Below are 14,039 nucleotides of genomic sequence, written 5' to 3'. Positions count from 1 at the left end.
TTAGTGTGAGAAAAAGAACTAGGCTTCAACATGCATGTAAAACAGAAGAAGATATTAGGCAGCTCATGCTCACTACACTCACAACTGTCCCATAATTCTTTGTACTGTGTTGTTCCCATAGAAACAGCCCAATCAGGGAACAGTTCAGAGGGATAGTCGTTTGACTGATTCTGCAACATTTACTCAATTTATTAATTAGTCAATAGACAGACAATTGCTCAGCAACAACTTTGATCTAATAATCTCTTGATCTACCAAGTCAGTGTCGATCCAAAGCTTCTCAAACGTGATGATTTGTTGCTTTTCTCTATTTTAATGCTTGTTTGGTTCAGTGTGAACCAATGACTGTCAACAAACATGGATAATGCAACATCTCCACATCCAGCAATTCTGAAATAAATAGAGCCAAACTTTTGTGGATAATGAACTGGTGATGTAATTTGCAGCCAGAGTCTGCACAGTTGCAGTCGTGGAGGAGTCACAGGTCTAAAGTCAGCCGATGTACCCACCCAACCAATCGCAAGTCAAGCTGCTTATCATGGTGTCTCACCCTGTTTAGACATCAGCGTAATAAGAGCTACCGAAAATCACAGACACAATCTTTAGGGAAAATGTACTTTATGTATACTTAGACTTTTTTAGTTTGGTCCATGTCCCATCTGCTAACATGGAGGAAGCGAGGTTCATGGTCTATGCGGCAGCTTGCCACCAGGGGGCAATTGAGATGTTTTGGTCTATCTTTATATGAAAATAACAAACTTTATCTAAACAGCACTTTTCAAAAGGACTTTACATGGTTGAAACAGGAACAAAATATGTCAGGACTAAAGCTAATAAGAACAGGGAATAGATAAAAAAAAGTAGACCAACAATAATGTAAAAAAACAGACATGGCCTGATGTAGGTCATAAAATGTCCTGGGATTAACAAAAGGTTTTTTTAAAGGTATGTTTTAAAAAGTGATGTGAAAGGTGTCACTGATTCAGTCACTGGTGTAAACAAGCAAAAGTAACATAGCGAGGAGTCTACCCGACAGCAACACAGTGGGATGTCTGTATAAAAGGGATTTCTATCTTTGACGCCTCTATCCACACCACAGTTTTCTCTCTGTCCCTCTCCTCTTGCTGCTCTTCCCTCCATCTTCAGTGCTACCTGTCCACTCCCAGAGCACCACACTCACTACCTCACCGCTCCAAGTGCCAGATCCGTCCTGACAGAGCAGACAGGGTGTAGAGGCCATTGTTTTAACAGCCATTACTGCGATAGGTGCTGACAGCTATAGTGCCCGTGTATTCCCCCTCCTTCCTCTGGCTGTGTCTCAGTGTGTGTGTGTGTGTGTGTGTGTGTGTGTGTGTGTGTGTGTGTGTGTGTGTGTGTGTGTGTGTGTGTGTTTGTGGCAACCCTCCAATTAGGACACGGTGGAGAAGTGACATTTAAACAAGGAGAGAGATGAACACGGTGGAATTTGTTGTGATGTTTTAAAAATGCAATTTATTTCAGAATCAGACCGATGGCCAGTATGAAGACAGACGTGTTCTCCCTTTATGTTTGCCTGGTATTCATTTGGTCCCTAACTAAAGTAACAGCAGACAGAAAACATTTCAAAATTACATTATAAAACAACACCTTAATCTGACAAGAGGAGCAATTATGCAAAAAGCTGCAAAGATTTAAGTTACACAAAGATCAGCTGCAAGATTACTCAAGAGTTTTGCCCTTTTACCTTAATGTTATCATAAATTCATAAAAAAAATTCATAAAAGAGGCAAATTCCTCTACTGGCAAAGGGAAAGGAGTCAACCTTTTTAGCAGGCTTTTCCACTTAAAAAAATTAAATTGCCCAAACTCTCACCAAGACCCATGAATTGGGAAAAAAATCTCCCAGACTGACTGAATTCATGCCAACATTTAACAGGTTCTTTCTTGACCCATGTCCCATCCCTCTACCTAATTTAGAAGAAATCTGTTTGGTAGTTTTCGAGTAATCCTGCTGACAAACATGACAAACAAACAGGGGCACACACACAACCTCCTTAACGCATGTAATGTGGTGGCTGTAGCTTAGCATGAGCTTGAATCCATCTTATTTCTTTGTTTTAATTAAATATGGTGCGTTTGCGTCTGTAGTTGCTTTGTTTCGCGGTGATAAAGCGACAGAATGCAGCCGCAGCAACTGGCGTCATGATAAAAAAAAGCAACATAGCTCAAGATAAAGGCCGGATCCACAGTAATTATTGCACCTTAAACATGGGGGTTTACGCGTCAATCTTTCTGGCTCGTTTAAATTTGGGCAGCAGCCAGATGGAAGACATAATAGACGGCTGCAATTATGAGAAGATTGTGAAATGGGATTATTGGATAATGCTTCTCATAGAGTAGAGCTGTCGTTCCCAGTAAGATGGAGTTGTTTTCATTGCAGCAGAGGGATAAAAGCAATGGGGGATTACAGTGCTGCATTTCTGCACATTTGTTTTGTTCCATTACCATGAAGACTTTGTTTATTTTTGCTCTCTACACCGCAAGGCTTGTGACGTGGGTTTTCAGGTAAATGAGATTTCTTACCGAGGACAGAGTAGCGACAGAGTGCATCTCCCCCGTGGGCTTAATGTTTCCTGTGGTTAAAGAGCCATGTCTTGTAAGATCTGTCCGTTTCAGAGACAAGCAAGACTAACAAACTCCTTCCTGTGTTCTTGTTTTCAGCCTGAAGCAACACCAGCAGTAAAGCCACCGTGACAGGACACTCAGAAAAGCAGGAGAGATGAAGACGGCGATTACCGGAATAAACAAATTCAGAAAAGAGGACTCATGTCCGAGTAAAGTAGTATGAGAAAGTAGTGCCGAGTAACTTCATGTATGTGTGTGTTTGTAAGTGTGTGTGTGTGGGGTATCATGAGCATCCATGCCTGCATCTGCGGTGTGCATTTGCGGGTCATTGTGAGTGTGTTATTTCTAACTTTGATCTAAAATATATCTCCGCGATTTATTCAGCACCCAAGTGTTTGATACGAGTTCTCAACAAGACAGCCACGGCCGTCAGAGGAGCTGCGGCTGCCATGAAAGTCCTGTGTGAACCACAATCCTAAAAATTCTACTGATGTCGGTGCGTTGCCCAGAGCGGTGATAACCATTACAATGATCGTCATAGAGCAGCAGTTACACTAACTCTGTAACTAACCGTTCCCAAAGTGCTCCGACAGTGATCCACGTCTCAACACGGCCGTTTTACATGCACTTCCTACAGAGCGGCGCTGATGGTGACACGCGCATGGCTCACTCTCAGACCACTTGAGACCAACTCAGGCCCAGACGTTTGAATCCAAGGACAAGAAAAGCCCCAATGACCTCAGACATTACAGATTGCATGAAGTATTTTTGGTTTTAAATCTTGTGTTGTCTGTAAAAGTAGCATTAATTTGTTTTGTTTTTTCAGATGGTGAGTGTGTCATTTTGAAATCCATCTTTTCATGTTCCAAATAATCAGAAACCTGCGTGGCGCGGTTGCGGTGCAGACGACCCTGGAGAAAAGCAGCACAAAGACTTTTTAGCTCCTGCTCTGAAGTGAACTTCTTTGTCAATCATGTACAGATGTAAACATTCCCACGGCACTGAAAACTGATGTCAGATGCAGTTCAAAGGTGATATTAACGCCTCTCTGTTGAGAGTTGTGTAGATAATATTTTTTTATTTTTCTGTTGCAATAGCCTGAGGAGAAAAAAAAAAAAAAATACTCCATTCCATGTAGCAGAAAACGAACAATAAATCCGGGGTGTGATTCAGTGCATGCTAAATCGAAAACTTTGCATTTACTTGCCTTTTTTTAAATCCTACTGCTTGCGCGTTTTGGCAAAATCGCTGCTTTCTAGAGATAGCTTGGTAATGCATTTCTGCACATGAACAAAGAGGTCATCTTTTACTACGGAGAGGCTTCTTTTCAACTTTTTAATTTATTCATCAAAAAAACGAAACCTTTTGATGCCTAGGAATTAGACCAGTCACCGCTGTTTAAAAACGCCTCCATCTGTAGAGTCAGAGCGTCTGTGAAGTGAGTTTTAACAATGGTTTGGAGCAGCGCAAGATTTTCAGAGAGCAGATACGCTCCAGTTTCCTGTGCTGGCACTGAGATCGGCACTGAGCTGCGTTTCTCTACATGGACAGAGAAACACAGCGCTCAATGCTAAGCTATGCTCTGTCAGCTCTTATTGGTTCAAGCTCTTTTTCTTCCTCTATAAACACATTAAAAACGTTATTTATTTTTTTGCTTTGTTCATTTCACGGTTAGGAGAGTGAACTACGAACGACCTGATTTGAAACCGTTTCTTCCCTCTGCAGACATTTGGATGAGTAATTGTTTTTTTATGCAATCGCGCTGTAGTATTAACAACCATAGCAATGTGTTTTTGAAGTGAAATTGTTTTACAAAGCAAAAAAAAAAAAAGTGGTTTGTGTAAATAAGCAGCGGCGGCAGGCAAAGTTTGTGTTTTCAGAAGAAGTTTTGTATTTATATAGTGTTTATCTGCTACGGTAGAAAAGGAGAGTGAACTTCTTATGGATATTTATATTGAAAAATACAAATATGTTGGCACTAAAATGAGAATGTCTTTTGGAGGGTGGGTTTTTGTTTTGAATGGATGAGCATCAGTGAAAATGAACCGAGGAGCGAGTGATGACGGGCCAAATTCTAGCGTCTGCAGAAAACACTGCTGTTTTCGTGAAGACATCCACCATCATCACAAAGATCTTCTCCTCAGAGGAACTGTTTTGCCAGCGGATTCATTAGAAAGCAAGAACGGCGACAGGACTGCAGACTGTTGGATTTTAACAAGACATCTAAAAATTACCAACCCCGATGTCGCCGGTAATGCCATGAAGAAAAAGAAAAAAATATCTAAAAACAAGGAGTCGTTTGGCATTTTCTCTTTGCATCATGACTGTTTGGATGACTAATTACACGGACTCTCTCCAGCACTGGTGCATTCACAATAGAAGCGGTGTCTGTGTGTGTTGATATCACAGTCAGGGGATGAGTGTGCCATGAGTCACATATTTTAGCAGATGTTACATAATATATGACAGAGATGTATCTATGGGTAGGAATTGTGTGATACGATGCTTGTGGGTGGGTGTCTGTGTATGTGAAGCTGTCAGCTGCACTGGCAGTGGGAGCCTCGCTGTGAGCTGTGTACTGTGAGCACATTTGTAAACACACCTGATGATGAATACAACCAAGATGACAACTATATCTATTTTCTCTTGCAAAAATCCAGACCTGTGTTTTTCTTTTTCTGTCCGTCTGTGTCACCACGTAGATAAAGAGGGAGAATTTGCTTTTAATGGCAGTGGTCATCTGTTACTAAACATAACTAGTTTAGAAGTGAAAGGACAAATAAGGGATACCAAGGGTACGAAATGTGGACAACGTCATGCTGTGAAATATACAAAACTGCAACAAAAAAAATAGTGGTACTTTTTTATTTCTAATGATAATTATAATTTCTATATTAACAATTTAATGAAAAGTGCCCATAACGCATTACCGATGTCAGAACACTTAAAAAATATAGAATATAAAGCTTCACAAGCAGAGGCATTACTAGACATGTGCTCCTATTGAATGTGTGAGCTGGGACGTTTTAAACAGTCATTTATTGTTTAAATGTTAAAAAAACAAGATGAATCAAGATCGGTCTCAATCAGCACAGCAGATGACCAACATAGATTGATAATATCATAGACTTGCTTTGCAGTGTATGAAAAAACCTAAGTTTTTACAAGGTTAAGCTGCGTTTGCATGCACTTTACAATTTGAGCCCGTTCTTGACCAGATTTCTGCTATGACTCATTTCAGAGTTGGACCAAATTTCTGCCTTAATTCCCTAAACATGGCACTTTTTTTTTGTCACGGCGCCTGCGTGAAATGGCAAAAACTAGTCAAAGTGAAACCAGGGCATAGCAACACGACACGTCATATGGACCAAAAACGATGGTCCAACAGAATACCTGCCTGTTTGACATTTCCTCCTCCTCCTATGAGAGGCAGTGTGTTTCTCTCTTATTAGCATCGTGAAAGCAAACAAACTTTGACTTCTTCTTCGACAATAACCAGAACAGACTGGAGGGGCTGACGTGTAAGTGCAGTGTGAAAGGAGACGAGCTTGGGGTTTCAATCGTTAGCAGTTTCCTTGTACAACAACACCTCTAAAATTGCACAGTGTACGCCAAGCTTTAGGGGAAATAGACATTATAAAACCTCTTCATTATTCATATATTCTGAAGATTTCATTAGAAATTTTACTTCACTATTTCTAATTGACAGTCTATGTGATGTTTCTAAAAAACATAACTATATACTGGTATATTTGTAACAAGCTAAAAACACTAAGATATCTGATGTGTCTTTCTGGCTGTTGCCTCAGGCTTCGGCTCAAAATCCCTATCACCAACCTACAGGTTCACAACTCACACAGAGTAAAGCAGCAGAACACTGGAGTGCTTCATACACACTCATAATACAGACTTTCACCATGGTGACAACTCATCACTAATTCATACAGAAAAGTAGGAGACATGTGAAAAGCAAAGAGCGTTGAGGTGGGAACTGAACTGTGGGTGTGTGTGTGTGTGTTCCTGTACTTATCCCTTTGTGGGGACCACTTTAAGCATAGACCCAACAGAGTGCAGACGTTTTGACCGGTCCTCACTTTTTCAATGGACTGTTTGAGGGTTTATACTTGGTTTTAGGGTTAGGGTTAGAATAAGGTTTAGGTTAAGGATTTAGTTTGGATGGTTAAGGTTAGGGTAATGAGCTGGGGAATGTATTATGTGTATCCTCACAAAGATTTAAGTACAAACGTGTGTGTGTCTTGTTCTGTGAACCCTGTGTTGACCTGGAGACTTGCGTTGAATATAAAAAGTGGATGAAAAAGGGTGATGGAGAACTTCTCAAACTTAAGTTTCCTCTGTAACATTGGTGTTTCTTCTTGAAAATTAAAGAGAGGCAGAAAGTCACAGACACACACGCACACACAGACACACACATGCGCATACCTTCGTTAACATCTTGCTGAAATAAATGAGGATAATAACCCACTAACTTCCAACATGAGCACAGTTACACTGAGCAGCATGAGATCTCCGCAATAGAGCAAAATGTTTATCTGCTTTCCTGTAATATTCTTGAGTGGAAACTAGAGACGGCCCAATAACAACCAGCATCAGAAATGCCCCAGATTCTGCGGAAACGGCTGGGCAGGGCATCGGCGAGTATGCTAATGGTTGAAGATTAAAGAATATTTTATTTCTTCTTCGCTCGTCCAAAACGTCAGCAGCCTACTGTTCAACTTTTGTAAATGCAGTGGTGTTGGATCGGTATCAGGCGATACGCAATGTCCAGAAATGTGAATCAGCATCGGGAAGGGATAAATCGTATCCGAACATCTCTAGTGAAAACCAAACTATTCACATGGAACAGTTGCTTGTATCCTAATGTGAAGTTCACCAAATCAGACATTGACGTTTCTTTCTTTCCGTTGCTGCAGGATCCGAGTCATAACCACCATCACCGACCTACAGGTCCACACCTCGTATAGATGTATGGTAAATGCATAAAAAACAAGTGCAGTGAAGGGAAGCGAGAGCAGCAGGAGGCAGAGGAAATCAGTGCCAACAGGAGATGCTGTGCACTCTTAATGGGCCACTGTAGTCAACAGGAGATGAGCTAAATAAAACATTAAAGCCAGTATTATGTCATTTCCACCGCGCCTTCCAACCTCTGCCTACCATAAGTCAGTGGGTGTGAGGCTACTAGGCCACCGCTCCACTTAGCCCACGGTAAGGTATGATATCTTGGCTCATCCATATTCATGACCCTATCACTGTAACCCCACATTCTGCTGGGATGCGTTTCTGCAAAGGTAATGTCTCTACAGTAGGTGCAGTTAACAACTGGGCTCCTTGAACTCATTCTTTTGAAACGTTCGCATGCGCGGCCTCGCTGTGGAGTTCACACCGAATTAGCTGCGATAAGTGATTGTGTAATCATCCCACAAACACACACGAAGGAGAATCCGTAAATCACAGTAATTGTACCGAGAGAGCGAGTAGATTGGATGTTACAGTTTCCTGTGTGTGACCCTCGCACAACCGCATCATTATGAGAAGCATTTGTTGAAAATGTCAGCGAGGAGATTCGTCTTCAGCTGACATTTTAAAAAGGACGTAAGGGGGCACAGGGGTCGCACAAAGCTAAATCTCTTCCACAGGAGATAGTGTGTTGTGATGATTTCATACTGTTCGGCACGGTCTCTAAATGAGTACGAGGCACTTATAAATACTGACTCACCCCTCCTTACAACTGGTAAATGAACAAACAGGAACGGCTTTGAGAGGAGAAACAACACAGGCTGTTCAATGTTCTAAACTTCTCTATGATTCAATTGTGCTTTCATTTAGTAGAATAACAACAATGTGTGCGTGTGTGTGTGTGTGTGTGTGTGATGGAAAAGGTTACAGCAGAGTGGATGTAGAGAGAGATTCATTTCGAAAAACAAAAAAACCTCTTACACTGATCACAAAGAACAAAGAGACAACAAGCACAGCACAATGTCTCTTTTTGTCTTGTTACCAGGGGCGTACAGTAAAACATCCGGGGCTGAGCCCAGAGCCCTGAGTTATGTATCATAACAATACATCATGATATACTGTATGTTTAGAGAAACACAAAATACCCTACAAAATAGCCATTTATTGGTCCAAACTATATGCATATACATATATAACCAAGAAGTAAACCTTGATATTTGGCACCAGTATATTGATAATGGTATTTCATGAGTCAGAACATCGATATGTTGCAGTATTGATACTTTGTCCCGCCCCTACTTGCTACATAAATACACAGTTCTAAGATTGAAGGACAAAAGACATATAGTTTAGACTTCCCTCCCTTCACCTGTTGTGTCTTCTCGCTCCTAAGCCGACTGTCACACAACAGTGGGGATTTGACCGCAGACAGTCCCAGTAGCGACGAGTTTCCACCGCGCCGCTCTGCTCCGTGCAGCAGGCTGTTCATTGTCAGAGGCTGTCAAAGCTTCACTGTCAGAAATCATTGTCGCCATCACAATATTCAGCCCCACAGCCCCTGCTGGCATTTGAGGCAGTGGATCGCAAGCTGCCGGGTGGTGACACAAGCAGCTGCAGACGCATATGCAGCACTGAATGCATCTTAGTTCCCAAACGAACATCATCTTATTAACACAAAGTCATGATCGGAATGGATCGGAATCTTCCTTCACGATTTTGTTGAGACTATCCAAATTTGAACCAGACTGTGGACGATTTATTGCATTGAGGACACTGGCAGATATCATGCATCTGAAACAACACTAGATCGTCAATGACATAGAATGTGTCCACCTCAGTCACCTCTTTCAAAGGATGTCATGTTTTTATCTGCATTTGTGTGTGTGTGTTGTTGAGCAGAATCGCACAAAAAACTACTGACGGGGAATGACTCGAGTAAGAGGCCATTCGATTTTGAAGCACATCTTGGTTTTGAATATTGGAACTTTTCACTTTCTCTAACACGGTGAGAGCTTTAGCCTTGACGGAGGTATGCGCTCTCTGGACACCCTTCAATTGATTTGTCTCATTTTTTATTCCTCTAATGTGTCGGTCAAGGATAAACTGGATATTTGATAGTCATCAGGTTCAGCTATTTTCGAAAGTTAATGACAACATACTGTTAAATTTCCTGACAGTTCAGAAATTAACAAGCTCCAAGTTAATAAAATGTTGGTATATTAAAATAAACTGACAATTTTGGTTGATTATTTTTAGAGCCCGTCCAATTTTTTAACAGAAGTCGCTAAAGATCTGCCAATTTCTCAAACATATTCGTATCTGCCGTTGTTTGCCCACATAAAAACCAAATTCAAGTTCAACATAATTGTTTTTATGCTTTCTTTTTATTTATAGTCATTTAAAATAAAGTTTATGTTTAAACTGTAAAATATCAAGCCTCAATTATTAATAACGACATCGTAGGATTCATTTAAAAAATGTATATTGGCCAATATATTGGCCAATATTTCATTGTTTTACTTCCTATTATTGATGTTATAAAAAATGTTGCAAATTGCATTCAGTAATAAAAACAATCCCATTCTTCTCATTAAGACTTTAAAGCTTCAGGATGGTTTTCAGGAACATCCCTGATCGTGTCAGTTCAGCTGAGTTCGAGGTCAAATAAAAACATTAAAAATGAGTAAAACAACACTTATATTGTTCAACAGTGTGAACGTGGCCATCCCTGTAGTAAATCTTCATACTATCTGCTTCTGTGACCGAGGCCAGTGGTTACGTAATAATGAAATTAAACCATGAGTAACCCTGGCAGATTACTCCAGTATTTTTAACCTTGTTTTAGGCTACAAACAACAAGGCCGTAGCTCCAGTCAAGCAGACACAGTTTGGCTTCTGCTATAATCCAAATCTGTCTCTTGCCGTTTTTCCAAATGAGGGAGCTTTGCCAAGTGCCAAACACTCTTTCGGTAAAAAGCCTTTTGCTGTTTATGCTCCACGGCCGAAGATTTAATTAAAACTCTGATCCGACACGTTCGTTGTTTCAGCCCCTGACTGCACCAACGTACAGAGGGGAGTGTGTGTGTGTGTGTGTGTGTGTGTGTGTGTGTGTGTGTGTGTGTGTGTGTGTGTGTGTGTGTGCACTTACAGGTGGGCGTATATGTAAATTTATATCTGTGTGCATTTATGTTTGAGAGATTTATGTGAGTGTTTTAGCAAATAGTGTTTTATGGTGTGAATGAAACCAAAAAGATTCATTACACCTAAAATCTATTTCACCATCTGGAGACATTCACGGGCAAATCAATCAAAAACAGTCATTCAATTTAAATAAAATGGTTTCTCTTCACAAACTGCCGGCAGGTTGACACTTAATTTAAAAACATGACATTTAATTTGGGATTTATCTGATGTAGTTGCTCTATTGCCCCATTTTGTAGAAGCAACATTCCCACGTAAAGTGGATTGGGAGTGTGAAGGGATATGAAAGGGATGTCCCACAATCTCTACACTGTTCTAAACTAGGCTACACATAAACTGGGCCAGTGAGGCAACATTTGGCCTAATACCGTATGTATCTGGGCCTCAGCTCAGGAGGGGGACAGAGAACGCATTAAATCTATCTGTCCGCTGACGGCTACATCTGATGCTTCCCCCCTCTGCGACTGCTGTCATCTCAACATCCTGCTCCTTTCCTGCACAGCACACCCCAAACCACCGATCTAAATCTGTAACCATGCACACAAACACATGCACGGACAGCCCGTCTGCAGCTGGAATTGGGTTGTCAAAGCTAACAGGTAGCTAATCTGCTGCTTTTTCCCCCCTCTCCTGTCAACCAACTGCCCTTCATGTCCATTTGTAATGAAGAATCAATAGCTACCACTGCTGAGGCCAATGTGCATCGGCCTTATGTCTGTGAATGTAAAGGAGAAAATCGAAGTTGTGATGGAATTCAACGTCAACATTTTCTATAGGTCTAATCTCCTGTGCAACAAATCCAGACTCTACTATTCTGTACATACCACTTACTAATCTTTATATTATAAATTATGGAAGATGTGTGTTAGGATCTGTGCTTTGAATTACACTTCTTTCAAAAATATCATGTTTTTGAGTCTTGATGATGCTGTATCTGAAATACTCAGCGCTGTGTGCAGCCTGTCTTAATTTTTCAACAACAAGCCGCTGCTCCATTTCCAGTCTTAATTGAATCTTGAGAGAATAGCGTCAATCAACAGCAGACTCTAGAGCCTGAGTATGCATATAAGCATGTCTTTAAGTGTGCTTCATTCTGTCAATTTTCTAGTGTTGGCACAATAAATGCTAAAATGTCCAGCTTGAATTGGGACACGGCTTCGAATGTTGAACATCCTATTTTTGAGAAAAAAAATGTTTAACGTTTTTAAATTTGACACATGCAAGATCTACCTAATATATCTAATTAAGATCATATCACTACTATCAGCCTACTCTGACTCACTGGATGTGGACAGTGGGTATAAGCCAAATCGAAATGAGTCTTAATTTTCTTTTAGGTTCTGTGCAGATATTTAGTGATTGTTTTGGCAGTGCTTGAATCCCCAAAGTCAAATGTTCCACCGAAACAACCCCCACCCCCATACTATTTTGCAGAGGCACTGTTTGTTGCATTGCCCAAGACAGTTGTGATTGGTTGAAGAAATGCCTCAGCCTTTATTACTACAATAGCAGTGTGATTATGGGTGCAGCCAGACCACTGCCGCCAAAGCGCTGAGGAGATACATAACTCTTTGCTGCAGATCATGTCTAATGTCAGAGAAATCCAACGTAAAAAAACTGATCCTCGAGCGGAAACAACAAGAAATCTAATGTCTCAATTAAGAGTTTCAGCTAAGCAGAAAATTACCTTACATGAAGGAACACAGACCGAACCGAAGGCGAGCTCAGTAACAGAACACGACTGCAACTTTTGAATGTATCAGCATAAAGGGAGCGTGTTAGAGAAAGAGAGAAAAGGACAATGCTCATGCATAGAAAGAGAACGTCTAGTTGTATAAGTATAATTTGAAAACCTCTTATTTTCAAAAGCTTTTAACACTTTTTTACGAACAAATATGGTGCACTCAATAAGAAGTCAGATAGTGGCATATTTTCTCTTGTTTTCAATTTTGCATCACAACATAAATTGAATATAAATATTTGATGTTGTGGATCAGGACTGTGAATTAAAGAGAAAGCAGAACGTGTGCACTTTAACCAAAGACTAGTATAATTAAATTTGACGTGCAGAGCCATTGGAATAAAAACGGTGTCATTGTCTCTACTCCTTTAATGGGCATTTTTACCATGACTGCAGCAACAGCTTGGTTTTATTTTCTCGTTCTTTATTTTTGCGTCTTTGTATTGACTGTTTTGAAAGGTGCTATATGAATAAATGTATTTTTAAAAAGCCATTCTATGAAGCATAGGGTAGAGTCCATAAAAGATTTAGTAAAATAAATCATTGCAGTAAGTCAGTGTGACGCCCTATACTATGTGGCCCATATGTTTAAGGTCTTAAAAGTTGCATGAAATGAATAATTAAAGAGTAAAATGGATGAACCCTACTCACCTCCTCTAACGATACACAACCCCTCTCCTGTTTGAAGGAGAATATCAATGGGTCTTGGCCTTAATCAGTCACTGTTGTGTAAGGGAACAGGATGAAGGGATGAGTATAATACAGAGCCATTACAACACTAAAATGCACTTAGCCTTCATTAGAGGAGGAGAAAGTGGGAATGAGTGCCTGCAGAGCAAACTCGTCTTCTGTGCTGTTGAATGTAAAAGGCCGGGGAGTTAACTGGGGCTGCGGAGCGATATATAATCTTTTAGGTCACAAACCAGAGGGCGGCTGTCATCACAGCCACTGTGGGGTGAAAAACACTGCAAGGGTTTGAATGGGCGGCTAATATATCTCAGATCCCAAGGGGGTGATGATGCCATCCGTCCTAAAAATCGGCGACCGTTTTGACGTCCGTGCGAGGCAGTTGACAGTTTGCACATGTGACTCACAAGCGTCGCGTCGCGCATGTCAGCACCACAAACCAAAACAAGATGATGATTCTATTTGGGACTTTATTAGGCAGGAAGTCTGCAAAATATCTTCTTTCAAAAATAATGGCAAATGATATCTGAGAACTTGTCCATGCACTGGCACACACATACTGTCACCACTGCACACACATGCACACACAAACACACACTCTCTATGACAGGTGCCCCTCTTTCTTAGTAAAAAGATCCTCAGAGACCAAATCCGACCGCGTCAGCTTAGAGGTATTATGGCAACCTCACTGTTCAAAGCTCCAGCAAGGTCACTCCCACCTTGAACAGCAGCTGCACTAACATTAAAGTAAGTCTCATTTGTCACGTATTCTAAATCCTCTTGTGACACAAAAGAGCACTCATGTAATTCTCTTTTAAAATTTGTACAATGG

The 14,039-nt window shown here is 40.8% G+C and overlaps 2 protein-coding genes across 2 annotated transcripts in view; one reads left to right on the top strand and one right to left on the bottom strand.

Annotated features, from left to right (window-relative positions):
• Positions 1-5,263, top strand: part of zgc:171482 (zinc finger protein) — a 52,143-nt gene extending 46,880 nt beyond the window's left edge. Inside the window, exon 7 of the mRNA XM_034608360.1 lies at positions 2,701-5,263. Coding sequence (XP_034464251.1) covers positions 2,701-2,722 — 22 coding nt within the window. The 3' untranslated portion in view covers positions 2,723-5,263. The remainder of the gene's footprint in view (positions 1-2,700) is intronic.
• Positions 1-14,039, bottom strand: part of golga7bb (golgin A7 family, member Bb) — a 172,580-nt gene that overhangs the window by 136,743 nt on the left and 21,798 nt on the right. The window lies entirely within an intron of this gene.

Source organism: Hippoglossus hippoglossus, chromosome 15, assembly GCF_009819705.1.
Source record: "Hippoglossus hippoglossus isolate fHipHip1 chromosome 15, fHipHip1.pri, whole genome shotgun sequence".
In the NCBI taxonomy this organism is placed as follows: domain Eukaryota; kingdom Metazoa; phylum Chordata; class Actinopteri; order Pleuronectiformes; family Pleuronectidae; genus Hippoglossus; species Hippoglossus hippoglossus.
Note: the sequence above shows the minus strand (reverse complement) of the source record. Positions and strands in the feature narration are given on the sequence as shown.